Source organism: Didymosphaeria variabile (assembly GCF_027946475.1).
Source record: "Didymosphaeria variabile strain IMI 356815 chromosome Unknown scaffold_6, whole genome shotgun sequence".
NCBI lineage: Eukaryota > Fungi > Ascomycota > Dothideomycetes > Pleosporales > Didymosphaeriaceae > Didymosphaeria > Didymosphaeria variabile.
The window spans coordinates 1,457,406-1,484,637 of NW_026611625.1; the positions used below are offsets into that span (position 1 = coordinate 1,457,406).

Sequence of the window (27,232 nt, forward strand, 5' to 3'; positions counted from 1 at the left end):
CGCCAGTCGATCAGCCAATCGGTAAAGATTCGGCAAGGTGCAAGTATTAGCAGGTGGGTTCCCTACACGCGCGCGTACGATCCCCCTTCTTCTCCGCCGACACCTCATGCCGAAACTTGAAGCACGCAATGCGCGTCACAAGCGCAGCCTCTGAATGCGATTCCGAAAGCGGGGGACCTCCCATGGCTACAGAGGCCAGATAGTTAGTGTTGGAACATGGATAAGTTTCATGGTAGTCTAATAAGAGGCGTGGTCGTGGTACAGCTGTAGCACGACGTGGTTCGGAATCGGGGCGGAGAGTGGAGATCCGGGCCGGTCAAGTGAACACAACGGGCGTAATGCGGGATGGAACCCTGGGGCCTATTTCGGACACTATGGCATTCTTGGTTGTGGGGTCATAGTCTAGATTTGACGGGTGGCCTGACAGATGGTAACGTTTGAGCACAAAGGTTCACACGTACTTGCCTGCGGTATGCGGTGTATGGCTTCATAGGACAGGAAAGACACGTCTTAGTCGTGTCTTACGGCACAACATTATGCAATAGCTTAAGAAGTAGTAAATCTGGCTGATTCGCATGTCCGGTAACCATGCATGGGTGGTATAAACATGGAGCCCGGAGAGCCCGTGAATCTTCAGCCCTAAAACATCTTTGTCTCTTCCCATCGAGATAAAAAGCCTATGTACGCCCAATTTGCCGGAATTTGCTGAGTCGAGACGTAGGACAATCCAGTGACCACATATCGACCAATTGAAAACAAGCAAAAATACAATGAGCCAGAATGTGGGTAGGAGAGACGCAAGCACAAGCCAACGTACCTTGACTTTGCGTTCGTGGTGTGCAGGCAGTGTAGGCCTCAGAAATAGATGGATAAAAAGAGTTTACAAGCGCGCCTCAACGTCGGAAAGCGCTCATAGGTCGCTTGACCATTGGAGGTTTGACAACTGCCGTTCTCGGGGCCAGCTTCGGCTGAGGGAAGAATTTGTGCTGAAGCGCTTCCTTGGGCTGCATACGCTTCTCCGGATTGAAGTTCAAACATGCGCCCAGCAGATCGACAAAGTCGTTCAACTCTCTCTCAGGTGGTAAGTTGTCTTGAGACATGCCGCGTGTAGCATCGTTGATACGGCTCTTCAAGTCGCGAGGAATTTTCTTCTGCTGCTCTATCTTGCGTACAGTGACCTGGTCTAAATTAGCAATGTGTTTCACAACTTGAGGATCTTCACATACCTTGCCTTGCTGATCCACTTCCTGGCTGATGAACTTGAGCGGTGGACCAGCCTCGAAGTGTTCCAGAACGTTCTGCAACAGCCCCTTCTTGAGGAGCTTTTCCGTTGGCCAACCGAGACAGTCCATGAAAGCCTTGATCATCTGATTATTTGTGCGACCCGTGAACAAGATCTTGCCTGTCCATAGTTCGTAGATCGTGCAACCAATGGCCCACATATCAATACCGTACCCAATGTCTAACCCGAGAATGATCTCTGGAGCACGGTAAAAGCGACTAACAAGATACTCTGTACGTTCCATGACATCCCTCTTGTCAACTGCTGTGCCAAAATCACAGAGCTTGATCGTCTTCATATCCGGTGAGACCAGGATATTGTCAGGCTTCAAATCGCAATGGACGACCTGACAATTCTGAAGATGCTGGAGACCGATGAACATCTGGCGCGAATACGACCGAACAGCCTGCAATGAGAGTCCGTGACCATTAGTATTCTCTTTGAGGAGATCTCGCAAGTTCTTCGACATATGCTCAAACACAGCGCACAGATGGCCTTTGTGGTCGAAAGAGCTCAGCAACCGAATGACATGCCGCTTGTCTTGCGGATCTGCATCATTCACCTTGCGAACGAAATCCATCTCTTTCTGGCTCGCCTTTCTCATGAGGTCGTTTCTACGAATCATCTTGATTGCGACTAGTTTGTGGTTGCTGTTGTCATCTTGTATTGAGATGTCTTCGGCTTGCGCAACGTTGGCAAAAACACCTCGACCAAGGTTTTTGATCATTCGGTAGCGACCTCCGTTCACGAGTTCGTTCGCAATCAATTTGTAATAGCCTTCGGCATCGTCCCAGTTGTCGAGGAGCTTCTCGTCCAAAACAGTGCCCTTTGCAGTGTTCGCCGCCTCTTCCACAACATCCGCTTCAGCCTCAGCTCCATCTTCGTCTTCATCGAAATCGAACATGTCGAAGTCCTTCTTTTGCTTCTTGATGGGGCCTACTTTCTCAGCGGGCAAGGTGGAGAGAACTTTCGGGTCAGTCTCGCTGTAAGCGTCCGAGGGAAGTTCTGTTTGGCGGGCCTTTCGGGCTGCACGATCGCGATCATCGAGCATGTCCTTGATCGGATCGTAATCTGCGGCGGACGGGCTCTCTGCTGATGGGCTGTTCCTCTCGCCGGTAGCTCCTTGTTTGTCGATGATCATGACATCAGGTGACGGAGGAACAGAATTTAGATCGCCAAGTGGAGGAGATCCTACAGGTGATACTGGGCTCCCGATTGACGCTATAGGTGATGCAACATTGGGAGTCGTACTTTCGGAAGCATTAGCAAGAAGCGCTTGATGAAGTAGGTTGTCCTTTGCCTTATCCTTCTCGGCAGCTGCTCGTATGGCGGCCCACCTGCGGCGCTTCTCCTCGCGAGTCTCTTGCGCTAACGCTTGCTCCTGTACAGCCGGCTCAAAGGACATGTCAGGTCCTTCCGCTGCTTGCGTCCTGCGTGGGCCGATTAGCGAATAATGTCCACTTGAGGGCGCAATGACTGACATTTGAACATCACCATCTGCGCCGGCCTGAGGCGCAGAAGCAGCTTGCGACTTATTCGAGTTTCCAAAACTCTTGCTGGAGACCTGTCCATTTCTGCTCTCTTCACGTAAAGGACCCTGGTCGCGCTTGGTGTGACTACTGCCGTTCGACCGTGGCTTCTCCAACGGGCGCAAGTGCTCGCGAAAATCGGGAACGGTAGGCGGATGGTCAGTATCGGCGTAAGAGAGGGGCTTTGAAGGCTTCCGGTCATTGTAAGGACCACCCTGGTGTAGTGCGGTTCGAGGGTCATTGTAGCGTGAATCGGGCCTATGGTCGTTGGGTCTATTACGATCAGTGTGGTGACGCTTGTCTGGACGTCCTCCGCGTGACGGCGAGGCCTTGCGTTTGTTGTGCGATCGAGGGTCGTAGCTTCGGCCTCCGCTGCTTTTCGCAAAGCGAAAGGGTGAGGGTGATCTGGAAATCTGGCGCGTGTCGCGCTTGGCTCGGTATGGCGAAGGTGATCGATCACGCCTCCTGCGGTATGGGGACGGCGATCGACTTGGTCCTCGACGATGGTTATAGCCTTTGCTGGTCAGCATCCACGTTCCAGACTTGCGATATACAAAGTACGCACCGTGGTCATCCGAAGCTCCGTCTCCTCCAAATGCCCTGCTAGAGCCGTTAATCGTACGTTCGCTGGACTGGCTGATGCTGTTTGCCTTCTGCTGGTGTTCGATGACTTCGCCTTCCGACGACGAGCTCGCACGGGAGGCCATGGCGCCGTCTGCTACTGCCGAACTCCTACAGACGAGTAATTTGGGTTTTGTGCGTCAGCTTGCTTTCTTCTGTGAGAACAATTGAGTGCCTTTGTCACTGACTGTGTGCCCCGAGCTGGTGTATTCACCCAACCTGCCCGTTGTGCGGGTGTCGGAGGAACACGCAGAGAAGAGACAAGAGCGAGTGGCGACCTGGCTCTCTGTACGGAAAAATGGACAGTGTTAAGGGTAGTAAGAGGGCGCGTGTGGAGGTCGCGATCGTGGTGGGGAAGTCGCAGTCGCGAAGTTCTGAAGATGACGTGAAGGTTTTGAGACTAGCGTTAGGCGGCCAAGGCTCCGGGGCCGCGGTTCTGTCACGTGTGGTCACATTCACCACTACCACCAGGCGAAACACACAAAGGGTACATCTCGAGTTTACTGTGTATAACATAGCAGATGTGCAAAGATGAAGAATGTGTCGAGCTCCGGTGGTTGAACGCACTGTTGGCCGTGGCCAATGGTTCAAGCGTTCAGATGCCTACAATACTCTAAAGTCAGATGGACGAGATGGACCTCGATCTGGTCATTAACATGCATTTTTTTTTAGAGTAGATGCGAGCCTCTTGTTGACACGGGGGTCGGTGATAAGGTTCTTGTGGGCAGATCGTCAATGCGTAGCGAGGGGGTACAGTGGAACACCGCTCATACCGTAGGTACCTAGGATGAGGTGGTACACTTCTGACCGACCCAGCAATGGCCCAATTCTCGGGAAGTGGAGAACAATATTTCAATTTTGTTCTGTTACATCCGATAAGAGTGGAGATGTGCACTGGCAGTGACCTCGTACGCCAATTTTGGACGATCATCAACAAAGAACAGAGTTAAGCGTAGCCTACCCATACCAGCAACGCGCACTACAACACCTCTGTAGGTTTCACGTAAATAGCCGTTTGATCAATTATCTCTGCGCGATCCCCGGACGATGCCGTCAAACTTACAATTCCTTGGAAGGCTAAAGATCGATGGTCTAGGCCGGGTGATCGTCAAACTTAAAACTTTCTTGGGTATTCCGACTGCACGGATGTACGTCGTACGCTAATGCCCGAGCAGCCGTTACGACTCGTGAATACAGACTCGATGCTTGTCATTCAAGGGTTTGCGAATCATGAAGTGGAAATCTTTGCTGACTGCAGTAAGACGTTGTACCCTGATATCAGGGGAAAGCATGTTCGGGCAGTGCGGAAGCGTACGGACACAGTATTATATTGGGCTTCGAATTTGAACATCTGATAGGTAGCAAGGCCAAGTCTCGAGTTAGCCTTGCCCAGCGTTTCCGAATATTGTCGGTGTGTGAGAGGTGAGGAAGCACAAGCCCTGCCACACCCGAATCGTGCAGCGGATCGTGCCGCGGTAGAGTCGAACGCGTCGACAGCGGCAACACAGATGCTCGGTTTCGAATTGAGACAGATATTGGCGCAGTGACGATAAATATTGCCCAACGGCGCCCAACGTTGTTGAAGCTGTTAAAGATCGTTCCGAATACGGTATGATCGTGTCGCATCCAAATCTTGAGGCGACAAGAGATAGTTGCCGAGGCTACTTCGGCAATGCTCCAATTTCTGTACGCGAAGTACGGAAGAAGTGGATTCATGCAAGTTTCTGGGATGTTGTTGCTGTAAGTGGCAACAATAGTACGGGCCAAATGTCGACCGGTACTCCAAGTGGAATATCTATCTCAGGATCTGCAGCCAACGGGAAAAGTGTGTTACTGTGCGTTAACGTGCATATGTGACCCTAGATTCCACGCAGATAGCCGAAGCGTCAGAGCTAGTGAGGTCTTGTCGGTCGTCGGATAGCAACGGTATCCTAACCTAGCTAACAATCTCTTGAACGAATCGTGAGTGCCGGAAATTAGACGAGCCGTCTTCGTTGGCTGATAGGGATGGAGAGGATCGATGCCTGCCCAATGTATGGTTTCTGTATAGCAGTTGCCAATAAACCAGAACATGGCGAAAATGGTGTGTAGACACTTCACTGTTCGTGCATTCTCGTACGACCGTTGTAAAGCGCAGAGCGTTCAAGAAATAATCCACATATCGAACCGGACCGTCTGAGATATGTATCAGGGCAGCTGCAGTAGTTCGAGCACGCGAATATAACAATGCTGTGCTCTATCGACAGCTCAGCAAGTCGACGAGACCCGTTGATAATGGTTTGTGTATCGGAGAGGCTGCGTACGTATGGGCACGAAGTGTCACACAAGTCCTTGCGGGCTTTGATTATTCCCATGACACTTGACCTGATACCAGAAGAGCAGCAACATGATCGAAACAGATGATATGGACATGGCCTGAGTCGCAAGGGAATACATTTGTGCCCTGTCTTCATAGCACAATGAACCACAATCGATGAGAAAGCTATGATGTGACACATTTCGCAGTGTCGTGAGTTCGTGTGGGAAATGAGGCTGTGTCGAGCATGGCCAATCAGAAATGCAGGAGACATCTCCTAGCGCTCTCAGAGGTCAACGTCCTTCGAAGTCTCTTTCTCCGGACATGGCCAAGGCCAAGTCGATGTCCCCTTTTCTATTGCTCGCAAAGTACACGGCGGGTCTTGTCGTAGATGGTCTAAACTTTTCAACCGATCATGTATCCACCGTGACGAACCATCGGACAGATGATCGGGAGAATACAAATTAACCAAAGTTTACGTACACAATAGAAGCTTTAACGTTTGCTTGATCTACCGAAGCACCAGGGTGTAGTTGGAGACGTTCCGCTATATAGTTCGTTGCGAATCGCAGAGCCAATGGACAAGGGCAGGCGACATGACAAAGGGTGCGCCTGCCGTTTGCAGGCAAGTGACGGGCGCGTTTCGAGGCCCTGTTCCAGGGTCCAGTTGCATGTAGTGGGTTCTGATGGCCACTGATGGGCACCGGTTCTGCGCGAGCGATGACGCACTAGTAAGCGGCAGTGAGTTCTCTACGATTCCCAAAAGACTTGCTGCACCCGGCACAGCTGAAGGTGGCCGCGGGCTAGCTCTCGCTGTCTGACAAGGGACAAGGGTGTGGAGGCTCTTGATCTCGAAATGTGGTTTTGTGGTGGCACTGAAGAATGCACCGGAGCACCAGCCCGTCCAATCGCTCGCCCATATGCCGCAGGCTGTATAGCCACGCGTCGGTAGCGAGCCCCTCCCAGACGATACCATGATATGTCTTTCCTCTTCGAGGCATGTGAAAAGAGGCATGGAGCTCCCCATGGCGTGGCGCCCGACAACATGTCCACGTCCACGATCCGCGCGCCCCAGAAGACTGCTGCTATGTAGATGGAGATCGTCATGGGTTGCATCGAAACTCTGAAGGCTCGGAACGGCAAAACCGATGGTCAATCGTAACATGAGAGGGGCGAGCTGAGCCGCCGATCGGACCGACTGCACATACCGGCTCTGACCATAAACATGGGCTTAGTGGGAGACTGTGCTCGACGACAGCCCTGCCGGACGGCCTAGATCGCTGGGGAGTATGCGGCGCAAGGAGCCAAGCGCTCGTCACTTCACCTTTGGGGTCGACGCCTCGGTCGAGAGCTGGCGTCATCGTGGGAGGCTCAGTCGACGACGGCCATGTACACAAGCAACGAAGGGAGCGGCAAGGAGGGCGCAGGGAGGGCGAGACCGGAGTCGTCGTGACCCAGGGCCGTGGGGCTTGGTGGTCTGGTGGGCGGTGGCCGTTCGAACGACGTCTGCGGAGAGCGCCGGCCTGGGTGGTGACCGTCTGCTCTTCCGACTTCCCCGCGAGCTCTTTCTTTGGGCCGCTAGGCACTAGCCTCCATCTGCGTCCGCCTCCTCGCGGTGTTAGGTGAGCTGCGCATTTGAAACCCCGTTCCAGCTCAGGGCGCTTGTCAGCAGCGTAAACGCGAGGGTTGGCCGGCCTGATGGTTCCCATATGCAACGTCCCAACAGCCGAACAGGTATAGAAGGGAAATCCCCGAAATGCAGGGTGGGCCTGTCGCACGGCAGCGGTGCATGGTTTCTGCTTAGATTTCGCTGCCCAGGATCGTCATTAATATAGATCTTCAGTCGAATTTCATCGGCACCGATATGATCTCGCTGATGCCTCCCGAATCGGCCAATTCATCGCCAGGTGAGCCTTCGCCAGAGGGCCGTGGGCGTGAGCCGGACTTCACTGACAAGACAGGCGCGAACTACTGGTATGGCGGCAGTCTGCCAAACGGCCTCTCCAACAGCCTCGACGCCGACCCTTCAAATCCGCGGATGCTGCGGCGAGCTTCAGAAGCCGTCATACCTTCGGCCGCTTTTCACAGGTGAGGCTGCATTTCGTTGACCTTTCGCTTGCTCGTCGTTTCTTCGTTGTTGCTGTTTCGCTGGCTGCACACGGAAGTCGCAGCCAACCTGTAATCTCGGGAAGCCGAAGAACCTCGAGGGAGCCTGTCTTATACGTAAACGGTCCCGCAATACCTTGGAAACTTTGCAACGGGAAGCCGGCATCGCACCCTTGCAAACGTGGCTGTCAGCCTCCGCGGAATGAGCCATCCAGTTACGGGCGCAGCGACTTGAGGACACCTGAGATGCAACTGAACACCAATGAACGTTCCCAAACACCGAGCCGCCCATGTCCACGAGCCCTTTCCAACCTCTGGCGCTGTGGCCTGTCCCTCGACGCCAACGACAACCTTCTGTCGAAACGCGAGCTTCACTGCGTGGTCATGATCCTTGCGAACCCAGAGCAGCGCGCTCCACACCAACCCGCCGGCGACGAAGCAGCTTCTTGTCACAACGATCATTGCCTGGCGCCATTCTTTGCTCTCGGCTGACAATGGTATAGCCAGGAGACAGTGCCTTGGGACGGTATAACCCCGCTCCATCTCGACACCGCTGCGGTGCTCCGAGCACAGTCTGTAGCTCCCTCCGCGAATCACAAGGCACCTCTTGCACCCAAACAAGGCCTCGCAGGTGCACTGGGCAGCGCAAGGAATCAGCACCAGTCACCCATTTCAGGAACCTACGCTCTGCGCACACCGCGTGGGAAAATCACCTCGATAGCTTGCGAGAGCTGCAGAAAACGCAAGTCCAAGGTATGCTCTGTCATGCAACAATTCTGGTCTGTCCGTTGATCTTTTACAGTGCGATGGTGTGAGGCCGAAATGCAACACATGCCAGACGAAGAATCTTTCCTGCGTGTACGACGTTGCTGAAGATGGGAAAACGACCACACAACTGCGAGCTCACGTCAGAAGATTGGCAAAAGAGCTTGATGATATGAAATCAATTGTGTCTTTACTCGCGCTGGCAACAGATCGAAATTCCGCTGCGACATGGGCTAGTGAACTGGAAAAGAACGGCTTTGCCCACCACTCAGCGGAAGAAATCAAAAGAGCTCTTCAGGTGAGCTCACCAAACCCTAGCCTTCCCGATCCACCACTGACGGCTCTGCAGGAGCCTGGAAGCCAGCCGAGACAGCTTCCTGAGCACGATGGTTTTGACACGCCTGTGAGCGAACGATTCCGGCGTCCATCACACAGTGTTGCTGAGTCTTCATATGAAGGATCCTCGAGAGACGAAAGGTAAAGCAACGATCTCATCCAGTCCAACCAGAGAACGCGACTGATATGCGGAGAAGTCGGGAGCAGAGCCAGCCCGCGATAGCCTTTCAGACGCCCGACCACGCTGTGGACGGCGTAGGACCATTTCCATATAACGAAACAAACGACGCCAACAAATTCAGTTTCGAATGTGCCGTGTATCGTAGGACAAAACGTGAGATGCTCGCAAACGGCTGGGATGAGGCGCAAATATTTGGGCGAAATGAGATAGATGTGGATACTCTCCTCTTGGGCTTTGCAGATCCTCAGGATAGCCTACCAGTTCCGACTTGGGCGAGCAAGATGATCAACAGAATGCTCCCGGCGCAAACGTTGCCAATACGGTTGGCGTCCGCCAGTCTGCTGACCAAGATGATGCGGGTAGGTGACCCTGGATAGTCAGAAGTCCAGAGCGACATTTGCTAATGGAGCCAGTGGCTCATCTGGCCAAGTATCGAAAACATGAATGCTATGCCGGATTGGTTGATGCCTCTGGCGAGGCAGGACTGTTCTGGGTACGATTTACTAGTCGATCTCATTCCCTGGTGCGTGTCTCCATTTATGTCTGCTCGATGCCCTATGACTAACTCTTCCCAAGGCCGCAACTCCGCCAGTATTTATATCAACATCCTGGGGAGTTCCATTTGGGCGCCTTCCTTGGCCTAGTCGGGATTAATTGGCCGTACGCGGACGATGCGTGCCACTATTGGGAGATTGAATCGGCATGCACGCGGCTCACTCCACTATTCGAGTCGCATATCAATGATCTTGACAGCTGGACTCTGGATGCCAAGGCTCTCGAGCAAATGCCTCAGATTGAGAGCCTGGTACCAGTTTCGAGGTGAATCAATCACCACAGAATACTTCTTTACGTTCGGTGACTATCGATTTTTAGTACGGTCGGCTTGGTCGCTCCTTGGACCCTTCTTTGTACATTCTCAGAGGGCTTGTTATGGGATATTTCGGCGTATATGGGCGGCGGTTACCTGTTGCATTAGCCAGCACGGTGGTTCCTTGTGCGCATCGTTCCTTTCGACATGTTTGGCTGTATAATAGCGAGATCATAGCGAGAGCAGAGTTGAAAGCTGAATGGAGAGAGGGCTTAAGGAACAAAAGAATACCTGGCAAACACACGCAGCCTCGTTGATTCACCAGCCACGTATCAGAGTCCCGCTCTTGAATATATACATGGACGTGCAAATGGCGTGGTTTTATGGCCGGTCGCGGAGATAACCGGCGAGTGGAGCCCTAAACATGCCAAGACCTTTAGAAAGTCCACGGGAGTACACTTCCGCCCCCTTGCGGCGCTGCTACACCCACTCAGCGTCCTACGAAGCCGTCCACCGACCTCACCTCGATCCCGCTAGAAGCTCCTAAATTGCGTGCATAATGATGATCGCCTCTAGAGTTCCGAGATCCGGTAGTTTCTAGAGCTGGTATTGGCTCGACCCCCATGGTACTAGCTGCATGCATGAGGGATCAGACAGTTGTCACGCAAACCGTTGGCGTAGCCATCGGGTTCGTTGGTATTACACAACTAGATGTGGCATCCCTGAAGAGATCTTAGAAGGCCGGACGACACCTGATCCGCAGTCGGCGTTTCGAAGGAGGATTTGTGGGGGATGGTTCACGGAAGAAGCAAGTGTTCCGAGAGATGGGTCGGATGAACAACGTCTGGACTGGCCCACACAAAGCTGTGGCTATGCATCTAGACCTCACCTGTCCCCGGAAATAAGATCAGGGATCCAGATAAATGCAACTACCAAGAAGGCACACGATGTTGGCCAAAGGCAATCTCGTACAGCCTGTGTTATTTTTCGCCTCAGGTCACTCGATATTCAGCATCAGCCCACCGCTACTCTGGAATTGATATGCCTCTTAAGTTGAAGCGAACGCGCAGGAAATGTTCGAAGCTAAAGGAAAGGGATTGGCGCAATCCGGAACTCTAAGCGTAACGTACGTGAACACCTGATGGCACTCAAAAATTCACTCCTTTGAAAATTTGCATCGATTTCACTCGCAAATACATGGAGAATCAGTGCACTGTCTGTGCCTCATCTGTTGTGCCTCTGTGGGGGCTGTGATGATGATGGTTGTGATACACGATTCTAGGCCTTACAAGGGCAAGAATCTAGATTTGTCCTTGTAAACATTGCGACAGAAGAGCGCGTAATTCTGCCATTCAACAAATCTCAATGCCGACTTCCGAGGAGGAAAGGCGAGCATGATCATCATATACGATCCTACAGCTTAGGACAGCAGAAGGTCCAGTAGCATGCGCAGCTCCACTGCGGAGCCTAACCGGGATCTGCCTTGTCCGACACTCGTGCGTTTAAACTTGCTTTCCCTTTCGCTCAAAAGCATCACCGTGTTTGGTGTTAGTTAATCCGACAATGCAATAATTCCTGGCGCAGCTTGAATTTCAGACGGCCGGTCTGTCTCGCTGACGCTGATGCCCAAAATCAAAGCCCAAACTTGAGAGGGTGACTTCGCGAGTACCCTTTGGATGCTGGAACCCTAACCATCTCTGTGAGTTAGCCGACAGTGATATGATCCTCAGTCAGGATTCTTGACCCCTAAGATGTCCAATTCATTTCTTCATTGGATGTTGGTAAGTCAACTCACATGCAGTCTATCTTCGCCACGTTTGCGCCACGTTCATACCATCGAGCGCACCTTCATTTAAGATGCCGACCAAATGTAGGTCCATATAAGGGTACCGTGTTTGACTGACCCACGTAAGTAGTGTTATGGTGGGTCTGCACGCTTCTCAGGGACTTGAACAAGCCACTGAACGAACCACAGTCCTGTTAGTCGTTGGGGATGCCTAGTACGACCGAAGCTTCCAACAGCTTGGCTCGCACACGATTGCGGCTCTTCCTCCCTTTTCGTTCTCAATCTGGCGACGTAAGATACGGATGTTCGAACTACGCCGCCTATGCATCAACACATTAGCACATGTACGTTACGTAAGGGCTGGTTGATTGAGGCCTAGTACCTGAAACATCCTTGTCAATATAGGCAGCAATCTAATACGGATAATCGATGCGAAGCGTTAAATCACACTCGACTTAAGATGGGGTTGGGATTAACAGAGTTGGAGTTACTAAGATTAGGGTTAGTATAGGATAAGGGTCAAGGAGTCTATGAGCTGCTTTCTTAGGTCGAGTGTGTTTTAACAATCCCTCTAACTAATGTGCATAGGTGCCATTGGTATTCTGATGCTGCAATACTCGACAATGAGCAGCGATGGTATATCGGGTCCGTCTATCTTTGAATCCTGTTGTGTTGTGCTTTGCAACTAGCTACACAATTCGGGCAAGGGTTCCTGTAGCGGAGCTGGTTGCTCGGTGGCCCCTTTACAAAATGTCAACCTGTCGAGGAACTTTCTTGTGTGCTTTTTTCGGAGTACTCTTGGCCTTCGCATCATAGTGTTTAATGGTAGGCTTACTCGTAGTGGCTTTAGAGCTACTATCATCGACTGGTCGGGCTCTATCGTAGTAGAGCACGATGAGCAACTCATAGTAGTGGAATTGGGAGGGATATCAATTAAGCTCGCACGTTTTTGCTCTGATCAGCAGCCATAATGTTGTTTCCGCTCAGCGCTTGCTTCACATATTCTTCTTCATCATCGAAATCTGTACCGTCCCACAGATTCAGCACAATTTTTTCGGACTTCATGTCTTCCACTTCTTTTTTCTATCTTCTCCGGTAGCTCAAAAAGACAGTGCTGTATTACGATGCAACGTGCAACCGCTTGCGGCTGTTCGCTGCAGTGACTCTGGGTTTTCGGAATGCACATATTATAGATCAGAGCCGTCGGTGGCATATGAGGCAGCATCTGCTGAAGCACTAGCATACTGACGTTGACGAGGGTTGCTAGCCTTTGGGGCGGAAGCGACGTAGGGGTACTTTTCGCAGAGCATTTTGTTCTACGGCAGTGGCGTGCCATTGGCCCGATCGCTGACATCCTTTTCGCTGAGAAGTAAAGTTGAAGAGGTCTCTCGTTGTAATCTGCGCCAAGCTGATCACTTTGTTTCATTTTCCTTTGAGGTGTAAATGTGCAGGAGCATCCAGCGCTAGCCTTGAGTCCATAGCGCACCATACCGACCATGTACTGAAGCTCCGTAGACCTCAACACCGAGGATTCCGATACACAAAAGTCTCCATCATATCTAGTCTTATGCAATCTTGTAAATTTGAATGATTACTTAACAATCATGTGGCTTATAAAACACGCATAAGGCAAAAACAATTTCGACGATCTGAAAGGTTCTCTGAAACTCTGACGAAAGGATGCTACGTTGTACTAGTTGAACGTTGTATATGCACTCAAATATTTTAGACGCTTATGCATTTACAGCGCAAGAAATGGCTTTCTATGAATGCCAGCCATAGAGCGTTGCAGCTGCAACCTCTTCATTGTACCTACCATTCCTACAGCAGCGTATCCACAACGCTCATCATCCTCAACCCCTCGATCACCTGAAGAACCATTTCTCGCCAAGTTGGACGCAACATAGCTTCAACGCTATATGGAATGTACGCCATCCAATCCCAACCTACTCAAACGCTTCCATAAATCCCAACATACACTCAGCTCAGCCCTCTCTTCCCCCGCTTCTTGCATCTAGAGCTCGCACAAGAGGGTGTGCAGGTAAGACTTGTCGAGACAGCAGAGCCCGAACAGGGCCCTCGTAGTCTTACATTGATTCGAACCACGCCTTCCGCCGAACATACCCCTCCTTCCTTAACCTCTCTTTGCTTGATAGTTATCTCCTATATGTCTCGCATCTTAACACCTCTATATGAACAATCACCCACTTCCCAGACGGCCCATCGACCAAGCAATCCCTTGCTCGCTCCCTCCCTGTGACGCGCTCTCTATAGCAGATTATACATTCATCATCAATCAGTCTATCCTCCATCTAGCCGATGTCTTATGCAAATTTCCAATCATAGCCGTCCAGTTCGCCGCCGTCATGTTACTCATAACGATTCTACCCTCGGCTCTTCGCGCTCTGCAACACCGAGCATCCATTCTCCACATGGCGCACAATCACAGGGGCCAAAATAATGAATTGAACAGAGCTGGAATGGTATTCTCGAATAGCGCAAGGAACAAGGTATCTTAATGCAAAGAGCTGATGACGTCTGGGACAGTGTAGAAAGATGAGGGAAGAAGAAGAAGAAGAAGAAAAACACATGAAGAAAAGAACCAGCTGCTCAGCTTTGCCGCCCCGGTCTGTAAAAGCAGCCACCGACACCACCAGGAACCTGTTTCATCGAGGAGCGTCATTATCGCACGCATATGCACACCAAACCAACCCATGATTAATGAGACACTTGCCACATTGACAAACAACTGCTCACGACGTGACCCTGCGAATCCACAGCGCACTTTCGCTACCGGGATCAGCCATCTCCCTCTTCCGCCACGCTCGATGCAGCTTCAAGCCGACATCATGTTCCTCCCGCTTAATCTCCGCCAATTCATCCGCGAAGTCCTTCTTTCGCTGCTCGACCAACCGCATCCTTTTGAAGTCCGTGACCATCGGGTTAGGTGGGGCCATGTTATTAAGGTCATTCAAAAGCCGATAGACGTTGTTTCGTCGAACCTTCAGATCTTCCATTTGCGACTCCAGAATCTCGATGTGATCGGCGGCTGCAAGTTCTGTGGGTGGCCGGGGCAGAGCCTTGTGCGTGCTGGTGGAGAAGGTGGACTCTGCCCGTGGGGATGGTGGTCCGTTTGAGATCATGGTGTTGCGTGCTGACTCTATAGTAGCAGTAGATGCGACAGAGGCGACAGGTTTGCGAGCAACAGTAGAAGGCCGTTTGCGATTGAGGATTGCCGATGCAGCAGAAGCCGGCTCACTGGGGACGCGAGATGTCGGTATTGGGGGAGGCGGAGAGGGTGGAGGCGAATGCTGGTACGTTGTGCTGCTGTTGTACGTTGTCCACGAGAAGCGACTATCCGGTCCTCTATCTTTGCTTCCTGTCGATCCTGGTGTGCCGTCGAATGATTTTTTCGGACCCTTAGCAGTCGGTGTCGTCGGTTCAGGTTGTACTGGTTCGGCCTTCGCCTGGGTCTCCCCGTTTGTCGCTCCTGTTGAGAATTGTTTGTTTGTGGGCGTGATCGGGCTGTAAGCGTAAGGGTTGGAGGACCCTGGATTATGCGGAGAGGTGGGAGATGCGAGTTCCCGGGGAGGGGACGTTCTGGCAACTTTTAGTGGAACTACGGGCTTGATGGGTTCCTCATGCGTATCATGTGCGGCTGGGTAGTCTGCGACGGGCGCGGTATCAGCTCGCTCAGGAACACGTGCTGCGTTTGTCATAAGCGAGTTTGACGCATCCTTCTCAAACTCTTCTGCGCGCGCGGTTCTCGTTTTCCGTACATCTAAAGGCTTGTCGGAGGGTTGGTCTTTGAATGGTCTCACGATCTCCGTGCGCCCACTTGCGCGGCTCCATGGCTCCCGGGGCCTGGTATCAACCGGTGCGGGCTTTGCGCCGTAACGATTGGCTCGTTCTGCGAGAGACTGGTTTCTTCGCGAGTTTCCAGTCGCGCTCACATCGTATCCAGTCTCGCGCAGACGTGCTGAAGGTGGGGATGTACCTTTTTGATAGGAACCCGGAGTGACCCGCGCAGCTTTGCCAGCATTACTGGATGTCGGTTCGCCAGAATACTCATCCCAGAGAACTTTGCTATTGGGCGCAACTTTACCTCCCCAGAACTTCTGCGTATTCGCAGTTTCCGGATTTCGAAGGCCTGGAGGAGCTTTGCGCATGACAGGAATGTTGCTGCCGCCCCGTGGTGAAGGTCCTCCTCTTCCTCGGTTTTCATCGACAGGAGAAACGTCACGCATTGATCGGAACCTTCGAGGTTGGCCTGGATTTTGTTGCTGGTCCTCGTCGGGTTCCGGTGAGCTTGGTGGAGATACGTCAAAACGCGCCTCGCCTGCAGGGATGCGGCGGTCGTATCTCAACTCAGGAGAAGGCTGCGAGTAAACGGAAGAAACCGTGGGTACTTCTGATGTTCTGTACTGGTGACCGTACTGCGGTGGGGGAAGATCCGCGCTGCTCATGTAAGTTAATGAATATGTAACACGACGGGTTACTTACTAGGGTTGCGGGGGTGGTGCATAAAATTGGTTACTGGCATTTTGCGCTTGGATGATGTTAGGAATGTGCCTGAGCTGATCCTCGTCGTAAGTCGTTTCAACGAGGACGGGACTTCCAATCTGCCTGTCCTTGTCGCGGAACTGTCCATCACGGATATGTCCCTGTAGTCGTTTCCACATGGTTAACCTAAAGTTAACGAGTTAGCGGAGCTCTTGGTGCAAATGTCAAAATTGTCCCACAGCCACCTCCACCCTCAGCACCTCCACCTCCGTCAGCCGCACCACCCGTACCACCTGCGCCCATTACACCACGGCGAAGGGCCCGACAGACTTTGCCGAAAAGCGGTTCCTGCTAGTCAAGAAGTAGCAGTGTCGGCTCCAGGCTCTGTATGCGAAGATGCTTTCTCGAATTTGTTTTGGCCCTCCGGACTATGCACCCAAAGCCGGTGTCGTGCTGGGCATGACATTCGACGTCTCTCTGACGATCGGAAGAGGTAGATAAGGGCCCAGCCGATAGCGAAAGGAAGCAGAATCCAAAATATCAACGAAACCATCCAAAGGCACAAAATGGCGTTGCAGGTGCTCGCAGAAGCACCATCCAAGTACACAGCAAGTGGCGGTACGAACAATGCGAGGATCAGAAGCCATGGAAGGTCCCGCTTGCGATGTTTTGGCAGCGCCACTGATAGAGATTTGATCTCCACGATACCCGTCTTAGGGTCGTATCTCATCTGCTCCATAATTGTTGAAAGAGGAAAAGCAGGTTAGGCAGAGGGGACTTTTTGGGTCCTCAGGTTCCGTCGTGGGGTGGGAAGGATAGAAAAGTCGTAGTTCCGTAGGAGAAGAGAGCCAAGGATAAGGTAGCGAAAGAGTAGTGGTGGAGGAGATGACATGTGGAGAGAAAGCAAGGTGGAAACAGTAACAGCGAAACCATACGTACCGATGATAGAATCAGCCGGGAAGGTGCGACAAGCTCATGGATGCGTGTGGGCAAGAAAGCTGGGGAAACCGCAAGTCTGGTCAAAGGAAGGGACGCACCAGCCGCGGCAGGTGCAGAGAAGAGCTGAAGGAGCGGAGGTCAATAAGTTGGCTTGAGGCGCAGCAACAGCAGCTCTCGTGCGCGAGTGACCTCGACGACCGCGTAGCAGAGCTCGCGCTGGATCACAGAGCCCACACAAAGCGAACAGCGGTTCGCCCAAGGTTGATAAAGATGTGTTTCTTCCGCGCTGCCCACGTCGGCGAATGAGAGGGCTTCCAGGCGGCCGAAATGAAATGTTTGCTGTGTTTCAGGGCCGACGTCGCGGTTTCAGATGCTGGCTCCCTCGAGTGATTCGCAATGAGCACACGTCTCCTAGTCGCGCGCGCACACGCGACGAAGCTGGGCAGCCTATTTTTGCGATGAGTGAGGTATGCGCGTGTGCCGTCAACCGCTTTGTCTAGGCGCATTGGCTGTCCATGTCCAGCTCCTTTCGCCCTGTCCAAGCGCAAGCCGTGTAAATGCAGAGCAATGCGGGCTGACTAACACGTGCAGCAGACCATTCCCGAAGGCTAGCGAATAGTTCGGCCTTGTGTAAGTCGGCATGATGGTTCGCTACAGGAGCTTGGTGCTGTCGTTGCACCCCACCATACACTTTCCGGCTTCCTCCAACTCACCACAAAATCCGTCTTCGCAGTACACAATACGGCGTAGAGTCCAAGATGGCTGACGGTAATCAACATCCATCTTTTCGACCGAATAAAGCTAACAAGGCTGCAGCGTCGTCTCCGCCACCCGCCGCCTATGCGTAAGCATCCGAGCGCTCTACTTTCAACGCTGTCCGACTAACAACATTCTTCAGGGCATCGCCCGTCACACCCATCAACATCATCCTTCTGTCGCTCTTCGTCTTCCTCGTCTACCTCCGCCTCAAGCCTGCAAAGCCGCAGGTCCTTCCGCGCGCTCCGCCCCCCACCGTCTTTCGCACCTTCACTCCGCCCGACCTTTATCCATACAATGGCCTGAATGGCATGCCAGTCTACCTCTCAGTTCGCGGACGTGTCTTTGACGTGACGTCGGGAAGGAACTTCTACGGTCCCGGTGGCCCCTATGCGAACTTTGCTGGACGTGACGCGAGTCGTGGTCTGGCACACGGTAGCTTCGATGAGGACATGCTGACCAAGGACTTGGACGGTCCGCTCGACGACCTGAAGGATCTGAACGAAGAGCACTGGGAGGCTCTCCGTGGCTGGGAGGAGCGCTTCTCGGAGAAATACCTAGTCGTCGGCAAGCTTGTTCCGGTAGGAAGCGAAGAAGCTCAAGCCGCCACAATGCAGCAGTAGACCATGATTCTGGGACAGTTTGCTGTAGTTCAAGGGGACTACCCAGCTACATTTGGTGTAAAATGGCATGACATCGACAATCGCGTTGGACATACGATGTGGAGCAGCAGCAGGAACCCCGTCACGAAGACAAATCTATGTAGACGGTCTCAAAGGCGACGCGACTTTGACGGAGAGGCCGACACGTTCGCTTCGGCCCAGATTCCCGCCCAAGTACAATGGCACGTGATAAGTTTGGAGGACCGGCTATCATTGGCTTATCGCCAATTCTATTCACCTTTACCTTCACTTTACTTCTCCATTCGAAATGGTCCAAATTCTTCCCAATACGCGTCTCAAATTCGGCCTCAGAGCAAGGCCCCCATCGATATACATCTCAATATGAGTTTCAGCCTCAATAGTGCGCCAACCACTCACTCTTCTGCGTGTTTCCGGTAAACACGTTGCATATGTAAGACATGCTCGCATTCGTGGTTCTGCTTCGCTCGATATCGCCTAGCGCGCCTTCCGGATGTTGTTATCACTCGAGTGTGAAACGCGTCTTCTCTCACCCTCCCTCTTGTCCCATCTGCCACAACACAACTTTTGATCTTCGCCAACGCTTCTTCCCATATCTCCATTTCCATCCAACTCCAACAACTCCGTATAATTCGAATCGCAAAGCTTCACTATGGCTCCTGCTACCACCAAGACGGCCACTCCCAAGGGCAAAGCTACCGGAGCTGGAGTCAAGAAGGCAGGACGACCGGCGGGACGCAAGGGCAAAGCCAGGACAGCAATGGCTAAGATGCAAGCTTACTGTAAGTGATTGCGCTTTCTTCCACCGCACCGCAGACGACGCGATAGGAGCGCGTTGAGAACGCGTTTTCTTGCGCAACAGTAATTACATTGCTTTGCCAAAAGCTCCGTCTCCTTCGGCTTCTTCATTGCCTTTCTCGAGATACACGGCGCTCGGTTTTAGGACGAATTGTTATAAAGCAGGTGAATCTCGCGCTAACTCGGATTTATAGTCAAGGAGAATCGTTCCAAGTACAAGAGCCTCGACTTCAAGGATCAGCAGAAGAAGCTCGGGGAGGACGTAAGTTTGCAATCCTCAATCACCACTTCTTGTTCCCCTTATCAAACCGGTCCGAGGCCGGATCTGGGTCACCAGTCTCGCGATGGTCGTTCTTTACCACTCTCACGCCTTTTTGCTGCTTTCATCCTTGGATCTGGTACCAAATTTCTAACACGGTCGCCCAGTGGAAGAAGAGCTCAGAGAACCCCAAGAATCAGGCTTAAGCCTTCACGCCAATCATTCTCTATCATCGGAGCTCTCGGCATATCACCTCCATGGCTGATCTCGGCTCAGTACCATCAACAACATCTCACTAACTAACGCTGGAAATGTTTCGTTGATGCAACCTACTTCACACGATTTCCTTGCACATCCCGGGCCTCACGACTTTCCATATCATCCCAACTTCTATGTAATTTAAACCACTGCGAGGAACGGCAAGGGCCTGGTTACGGTACCGTTCAACACGCATATGACCTGGGACCATATGCGCCTCTGTCCGTCGCATGCGGCTATGCGGCGAGCCGATTCAATTGAAATACGTATAACAATCCATTATCTATATACAAAAAACTTTCAGGGCTATATCCCTCTTTAGAGCTTCTGTTCCACGAATCAGGGTGAAAGGAGACGCGGTACCTGCAGCTGCGTAACGTGTCGCTATTCAGGCTAATCTTCAAACAGCCTGATGCAGGCCCAACGCAGAATTGTAAACAGTGCTTGCGGCACGATGGGTTTCTGCGCGAGCGCATGTATGCGTCCAGTCCGGCCCTGAGGAACCGCTACACCATAAATGTCCGACTGGTGCTTCGTTGGCGATACCGTAGCCCGACTATCGAAGTCAGCAAGTGTTTGGTTGAGAAGAGACCGGTTTGGCAGGCCGCGATCCACTAGGCACCATCCTAGCATTGAACCATCCACCTCCCTTCTATCGTCTGTCTCCCTCCCCTGTGACTTCATTAAAAACTTCCGAGAAACATCTCTCTGTATATACTATGCGCTCTTCAGGCAGTTGCTTACGGTGACTAGCATATCTCATGACCGAAACTTACTAGCCCGTCTTCGGAATTTTCCTGATACGGACAGATCTACTGACTTCGCACCATGCTACCAATCCTATGAAGCATCACAACCAAGATGATATGTAACTGCAGTACACCGGGAGGTCACCTAGCTGGGCTTACAACTTTTGGTCCAATCAGAGACTCCTTAACTCGGAATCCTCCTCTTGCAGATGTGTGTGCTGTCGCCTACGTATGTGCAGCACAAATGGATGCGGCACGAACGTATTGATGTGCGGATCTTTCAAGCCGCAGTCAGGACAGCTTGTCATCGAATTTGGGTTATGCGTTTCTCTCTTGAACCCCCGGGTGCCGAAGCGGGGCGTAATCGTTCGCGCTCCGAGACGTAAATCTCGACTAGGACAGACCGCCACCATCACCCTTACCGCAGCTATGTTTGGATTCAAGAGGTGGGCGTCCACACGAACGCCGCTCACACAGACTCAACGAAGACCAGGCCTCTTCACGACTTTGGCCAACAACATCGCCATATGGATCCTAGCCCCCATGCTGCTCGGATGCTTCGGCATGCTCGCAGCGTTATACATAATGATGGGCCATTAAGCGAGAGACGAGCGATCGAGGTTTTGGATACACAGTAAGATTGGATGCAACGAAAATGGATTGGGAATTACCACGGATGAGTGGTATACAATCATAGGAAGAGGGTTATCATACTATTTAGTGGAGGGGTATGGGAATGGCCGTAGCTGAGAAGGCCCCCCGGGAACTACCAATCACGCCGTTAAGAAAGTCGGAAGTTTAAACCGGTCTAAGGTCGAATGCGCGATATTTCGCCTTGCGTGAGCCAGGAAGATGCAAGTTGCAACTCAAGGTTCTTCTAGACTAAAACTTCCCGAACTGTCAGAGGCCAACAGATAATCTCGGAAGCCCAACTGGATGCCATGGATGAGCAGACTGGATGCAAATTACCACTCAAGATCATTCCCAGCCAAACCAAAACACACACATCTCGTAAAACAAGTAAATGCACCAGGTCTCAGCCGGTCTACTCCCACACTAGACGCACACAAGTGGGAAAACCGTACCCCGCATCCAGATGTTTCGTGCCATGTCACTATAGCATGCCACCCGTTATCTCAACTAGCTGCGCCGGATTTCGCGTGCTTCCGTTGTTCACAAATCAGCCGGATCTCCGGGAGCGATTGTTCTTATTCGCACGCTTCGACAACTTGTTCTTGGCTTGTCCCATTGAGAAGAGACTTTCAGCCTTCGGGCCTGTTGGTATGCTGGATGGTCTTAAGTCATCAGATGCGTCTATGCCTTTGCCCATGTTTGGAGAGTCATGCGGAGGTTTGCTGTTCGTGGTGGAATGCGTCTCCGGCGTCTCGCGAGGGGTAAGTAGTCGGCTGGGCTCTCGTGCGACTGGAAGATTCGGTCCTCGACGTGCTGGGCGACTGGGTGCTCTGTGGCGAGGGCTTGTAGGTGGACCATCAACTTCGGGTCGATACTGATCGTATGTTTGGTAGGAGCCCCTTGTGTGATAGTCAGGTCCACGATGGCGAGATCGTTCCCTGCTGCGCTCTCTGTATCGCGGACCGCGGTCGTTCTCTTGATAAGAAGGTGGCCAAGAGTCTCTGCCAGGTGTTCTCCGTGGGCTCCTCGATCGAGCCCTGGAGCGACCCCTCCTGTAATCAATATCCTCCCGCTGGATCTCATTATGGCCTTCAACGTTCTTTGACAGGGCATTCCTCTCCTCCCTCTCTGCCTTGAACGCGCGATACTGCTCCCGCTCCGAGTCGCCAAGCTTCTGCGACTCTCTTAACGAAGCGACCTCAGCCTGGAGTTCCATAATTCTAGCTTCGAGTGGCTGAACCGCCGCTACTAGGTTTGCGTTCTCGCCCTTCAAGCCGGCATTTTCTTGGCCCAGGTCGGCGTGAACCTGCAACAACCTGGCGTTTTCTATCCTTGATTTCTCATTCATTGCGAGCGCCGCGTGCTTCTCCTGCATACGCTTGGCCACAGAATGATCCAAGTTGATGCGTAATTGGTTGTTCTCGGTCCATCTTTTGTGTATTTTTACATATTCCGCTGTGGTGATCAGGTGCTCTTTTTGGATATCAGCACACTGTTGGAGGGCATCTGCTTTCTCCTTGGCAAGCTGCGCGTTCTCTGAGTTCAGTGTCGCAATGAACTTCCGAAACCGACTGTCTTCGCGGTCGTACTTGGACGTGCATTCGTTCTTCGTGCCTGCTGAACTGGTTGTCGTTAGCGATGTCAAGACTAGAGTGAACGTTTGTTCTCCATAACATGGAAGGCTTCTCACGCAGCCCAACTACGTTGATATGCCGTTCCGACTGATGTTTCAAGTCTCTTCACACAACTTCCTATGTTCACGCAGTTTGCGAGGCGCGACAGGCGGCGACAGGAAAGCCAGAGTGCTCGGCAACAGATGGGGTTTCAGATGAGACGATGCCCAACAGAAGTTGACAGCCTGGTACCGATATATACTTACGCTTTCTCGTCATCAACCAATGCAGGAACAGCCGAGAGACCAGCTGTCTCGCCAGATTCGACTCTGGTCATGGCTTTCGCCGGCGTCTCGATGCTCAACCCTGATCGTTCGATGTCTGAACCGGTGTCCTGCTGCAATTGCATCTTTGCACGCTCGCGCAGACGCGGGTCAGGATTATCAACAGAGAAGCCCCCCATGGTTCGCTGCTTGCGAAGTGACGAATATCACGTTTGCTCGACAGAACTGGAAAGGGAGGGGAAACGAAGCGCTTGTGTCGATAATCAACGGATGGCGGCAGGCGCGACCAAGGCCCGTAGCACCAAACAGCCCGTTAAGGGAAAGCGCTGCCCCCACGTGCGTGTCACATTCACCGCTTTCAGTCTGGCCAATAAAAGGTGGGGTACGTCCAGAAGGAGCCACCTATTTAGAAAAAGGGGACTGCTCATCTTTTACAGCCTTGTGCCACACCGGCGGGGTATCCTTGGCGTATGCCGCATGTAGCATGCCGCAGCTCGTCATGGCCTCGGGTTTAGGTTGGTCTGCCCCCTCCAATTCACATCGAAGTAAATACTGAGGAGCAGAAGACGAGGGGCCTCTAGAAGTACCAAGCTCAAGGTTGGTGGTCCCCTAAAGCAACAGGATATTGCGTGTCTGACAGCCTACCTAGGTATGGTACCTATGGTATCAGGCAAGCGATCTTACCTCGAGCAGCCGCTGGGCCCCGAACAGAACTTGGAATCGCGCTACGATCATACGCACACCCGCACGTAGAGTCGATAGGCGAAAGCCGTGATGATTCCTCCAATGTTGAGTTGTCTACAAGCGGCCGGCATCTTGCAGAACGATCTGACTAGTAGCGACAGGTCGTACGCCGCCCGCCACGCTGCTTGTTTCGCTCGGGTCTCAAGCTGTGAAAGTTGATTCTGAGAGAGTACCCGAAGCAGCCACTGCACTTGCTAAGTAAGACTTTGTGCCTATATAAGTCCCAACCGAGCCCTCGACAGCTGCTACAGCAGTGCCTCGCCCATTGCTCGTCAACTTCGACACGAGATGTCGACCACAAACCCAGCGCATGACGAAGACCCCGACGATATCGGTATGAAAGTACCCCTCGGTCGGGCCGCAGAAAATACTCGTGACCTGCACAACCCAAGTAGGCTGCGTCCTCCGGCATGGACAGTGGAAACAAGACCCAGATTGCCTGGATTGATTCTGACACTGAACATAGCAGGCCGGTCTCCCATAGTACATCATCATGTTCCGCCGCCGATCCGACTCAAGCTTACTCGGCCCGCTGTATCGATGCCTGACACAGCAGGGACCTGGACGCCTGCCGACAGTGTCCGCGCAATTCGCGCAGCCAACCAAGCAACTGCTGAAGGCCATTGGTCCGACTCAGCCATGAAGCGGGCTACTACCCGCGACAAGGATGCCTTCACCGAGCAACCTAATGAAACTACAGCAAATGATGCGCAACTCATGTCCACCGCAAAACCGCAGTGTTCTACGACCAGAGCCAGTGCCACCTCAACCCTGACCTTCCTGCCGCGTGTGCATTCGGGTGAAATAAATCAGCACATCGAGGTACCGCATGCTTCGGTACAGAGGAAAAGACAGTCGTTTCCACCGGAAGATAGTGTCGCAACCTTCCCGCGTCAAAATGCGCAGGAGGTGGCGCTCCAAAGAACAGAGACGCTTACGAACTCTATTCTGCCATTGCATGAGTCAGCTTTGATAAAAGGCCTTAGATCTACAACTACATCTCCCTACTGGAGCAGTCAAAAACAGACAGCAATATTGCAATCGGGTGAGTATAATTCAAACATGTAGGCTATCAATTTTCTGACTTTACGCAGCATATACCCCTCTCAAGGAACAACCTAGTATCGCGCCGATGAAAGTCGATGCTGAGGCCTCGGATAGACTTAAGAGAACATCCCTGCATTCACCTTCGGAATCCGAGCGAGAGCCATCAAAGAAGCCAAAACTCGATTCAGGGCTGGCGAGAAAGAGCTGGCAGCAAAGCAAGCACCGGTCAGGTGTGAGGGTAGAGATGAAGCGAGATGGGGCCTGGAAAGCCCAGCTGGCAGCAAAGGACAACGCAAAGCTGTACAACGAGGAACATAACAGCGCTGGTCAAGCAGAAGAACTTGCGCCGCCCATCGCTGAACGGGAGAATCATATCCAACACGAACAGGGTGAAGTTCATCGTCGTGCAGCCCCAGATGTACCACAGATCCAGGGAGACCTTGTACAGCAGGATGCGTCACAGCTTAAGCAGGGTCAGCAGTTAGAAGAAGCGGCACAAGATCAGCAATGCCCTCTACTGGATGAGGATCCGCGTTCGGAGCAAGAACTCGCGACGAAGGAAGCACCACAGCTGGCGAAGAATGAGGGGACGAAAGAGCCAAAACCCTTTCATCCGAATCTCTCGTCCGAAGATGGAGCGAACAATCTGCAAGACATAGCACCCGGAGAAACAGAACACACTCCACAGGGTGTTGTACCAGAAGAAGCGGAACAGAGCTTGCAAAAGCTAGCAATGGTAGAGGAAGCGCAAGAGCAACAAGACTCCGAATTCGAGGCAACAGATCTACTCCAGCTAGATGTTGCACCCGAGCAATCGTTGCAAGCGCTACACGGACCCGCGACGGTGAAGGACGGCCGCAAGAAGAGGAAGAAGCGCGGGCTCGGAACGAAGAGACGACTGGCAAAAGAGAGGACGGCAGCAGAGAGCGCAACCAAAGAGGCAGCAACGAATGCTGAAGATCTAATCGATGGAAGTGAAGAAGACGTGAGAGATGAAGAAGTAACAAAAAAGGAGAAGAAACCAGACAAAAGGACTCGCGTAAAACTTCGTCAGCAAGCCCAGGAAGCTCAGGAAGCTCAGGAAGCTCAGGAAGCTCAGGAAGCTCAGGAAGCTCATGAAGCGCAGGAGGCCCAGAAAGCCTATGGAGTTCAAAGCTCCTATATCTACGAAGCGATCGAGATGACCAGTGTTCCACGTAACTTGGGCCAGCTCGAAGAGATCGCATCTCGATTTGTAGAATCGTTCGGGCAGGACAAACAGGTCGATGCCCCTCATCCCGATTCACTCCAGGAAGAAAACCAGCTCGGATCTCAAGCACCGTACGATAACCTGCATGATGCGCTTGGACGTAATAGGATGATTCGAAACCTCGATCATCTCCAATCTACAGCTTCTCGGTTTGCCAATTTCACGAAGAAAGATGTACGGTCCAACTTCATCCGCCACAACTCTGCACAAGAAGTTGTCTTCTATCTTCAACTCATGGAAGAGACTGGGCTGCCTGTAGGCCATTCGAGAAAGGATCCGCACCATTGTGACGCTCTGCTCTCTCTTCTCCAGCCTGGCATCTCGGAGCCTACCACCAAGGCGCCTATGCATCGTGATCTGCCTGACAATACGCGCAATACTACCAAGAGTGCTTCCCTGCCTCAAGTTGACATAGACAGACACCTGCAGTATCAAGATGCTCTCCTGTCTCTCCTCAAATTTGGAGCCTCTCTGCCTGTGACTGCGCGGCACTCATATACGAACATGCTCAAGAAAGCGTCCGGTAGCGCAGTCCAGACCTACAATCAATCCACACAGCATGCGCAGGAAGATGCGCGGGCCCTTGAAGTATCATCAACTAAAGCACGAAACCGAGATTCGTATACTGTCGTAAAGCAGAGCGAGATGGAGGAACTCAAGAACCGTCTGCGTGCGTTAGAAGTCGAGAACAGGTTTCTGAAAGGGATGCACGACCAGGAATTGCAGCACGAAGCGAGGGTCTCCTTGTAGATATGTGGCGAAGTCTGTGCGGCAAGGCAAAAAGGGTTGATAGTTTCTCTGCATGATAGTTTCTCTGCATGATAGTTTCTCTGCATGATATTTGCCCCTGGTGTGTTTGACGTCGCTATCATTCTTGTTCTGGGCTATACTAGATCATGCGGAAATGCCATGGCAGTTGCTGGGCTAGTCACACGTCTAGGAATCTCAAGAAGTGTGCTCTGTAGAGGCTGAAGCTGTTTCTTTCCCGATACGTTTCAGCAAACTCTTTTGAATCAAACAATGCGCCTATAGGCATTTCCTGCCCCACT

At 52.3% G+C, this 27,232-nt stretch overlaps 7 protein-coding genes across 7 annotated transcripts; 4 read left to right on the top strand and 3 right to left on the bottom strand.

Moving 5' to 3' along the window:
• Positions 1-893: 893 nt before the first annotated feature.
• On the bottom strand, positions 894-3,518 carry PRP4 (U4/U6 small nuclear ribonucleoprotein prp4; the record flags this gene model as incomplete). Its single annotated transcript, XM_056217145.1, has 2 exons — positions 894-3,178; positions 3,377-3,518. 2 exons carry the CDS (start codon positions 3,516-3,518, stop codon positions 894-896), a joined length of 2,427 nt encoding a protein of 808 aa, XP_056068701.1.
• A 4,074-nt stretch (positions 3,519-7,592) lies between these two features.
• Positions 7,593-8,040, top strand: N0V89_008390 (uncharacterized protein; the record flags this gene model as incomplete). The annotated part of the gene is made up of 2 exons (XM_056217146.1): positions 7,593-7,790; positions 7,900-8,040. The coding sequence occupies 2 exons, from the start codon at positions 7,593-7,595 to the stop codon at positions 8,038-8,040; spliced, it is 339 nt and encodes a 112-aa protein (XP_056068702.1).
• A 6,423-nt stretch (positions 8,041-14,463) lies between these two features.
• Positions 14,464-16,392, bottom strand: N0V89_008391 (uncharacterized protein; the record flags this gene model as incomplete). The annotated part of the gene is made up of 2 exons (XM_056217147.1): positions 14,464-16,168; positions 16,214-16,392. The coding sequence occupies 2 exons, from the start codon at positions 16,390-16,392 to the stop codon at positions 14,464-14,466; spliced, it is 1,884 nt and encodes a 627-aa protein (XP_056068703.1).
• A 1,518-nt stretch (positions 16,393-17,910) lies between these two features.
• On the top strand, positions 17,911-18,531 carry DAP1 (Dihydrodipicolinate synthase; the record flags this gene model as incomplete). Its single annotated transcript, XM_056217148.1, has 3 exons — positions 17,911-17,920; positions 17,969-17,996; positions 18,051-18,531. 3 exons carry the CDS (start codon positions 17,911-17,913, stop codon positions 18,529-18,531), a joined length of 519 nt encoding a protein of 172 aa, XP_056068704.1.
• A 670-nt stretch (positions 18,532-19,201) lies between these two features.
• N0V89_008393 (uncharacterized protein) lies at positions 19,202-19,812 on the top strand (the record flags this gene model as incomplete). Its single annotated transcript, XM_056217149.1, has 3 exons — positions 19,202-19,331; positions 19,542-19,609; positions 19,774-19,812. 3 exons carry the CDS (start codon positions 19,202-19,204, stop codon positions 19,810-19,812), a joined length of 237 nt encoding a protein of 78 aa, XP_056068705.1.
• Positions 19,813-21,793: 1,981 nt separating this feature from the next.
• N0V89_008394 (uncharacterized protein) lies at positions 21,794-23,322 on the bottom strand (the record flags this gene model as incomplete). The annotated part of the gene is made up of 2 exons (XM_056217150.1): positions 21,794-22,868; positions 23,126-23,322. 2 exons carry the CDS (start codon positions 23,320-23,322, stop codon positions 21,794-21,796), a joined length of 1,272 nt encoding a protein of 423 aa, XP_056068706.1.
• Positions 23,323-24,427: 1,105 nt separating this feature from the next.
• N0V89_008395 (uncharacterized protein) lies at positions 24,428-26,933 on the top strand (the record flags this gene model as incomplete). The annotated part of the gene is made up of 2 exons (XM_056217151.1): positions 24,428-24,932; positions 24,982-26,933. The coding sequence occupies 2 exons, from the start codon at positions 24,428-24,430 to the stop codon at positions 26,931-26,933; spliced, it is 2,457 nt and encodes an 818-aa protein (XP_056068707.1).
• Positions 26,934-27,232: the final 299 nt, after the last annotated feature.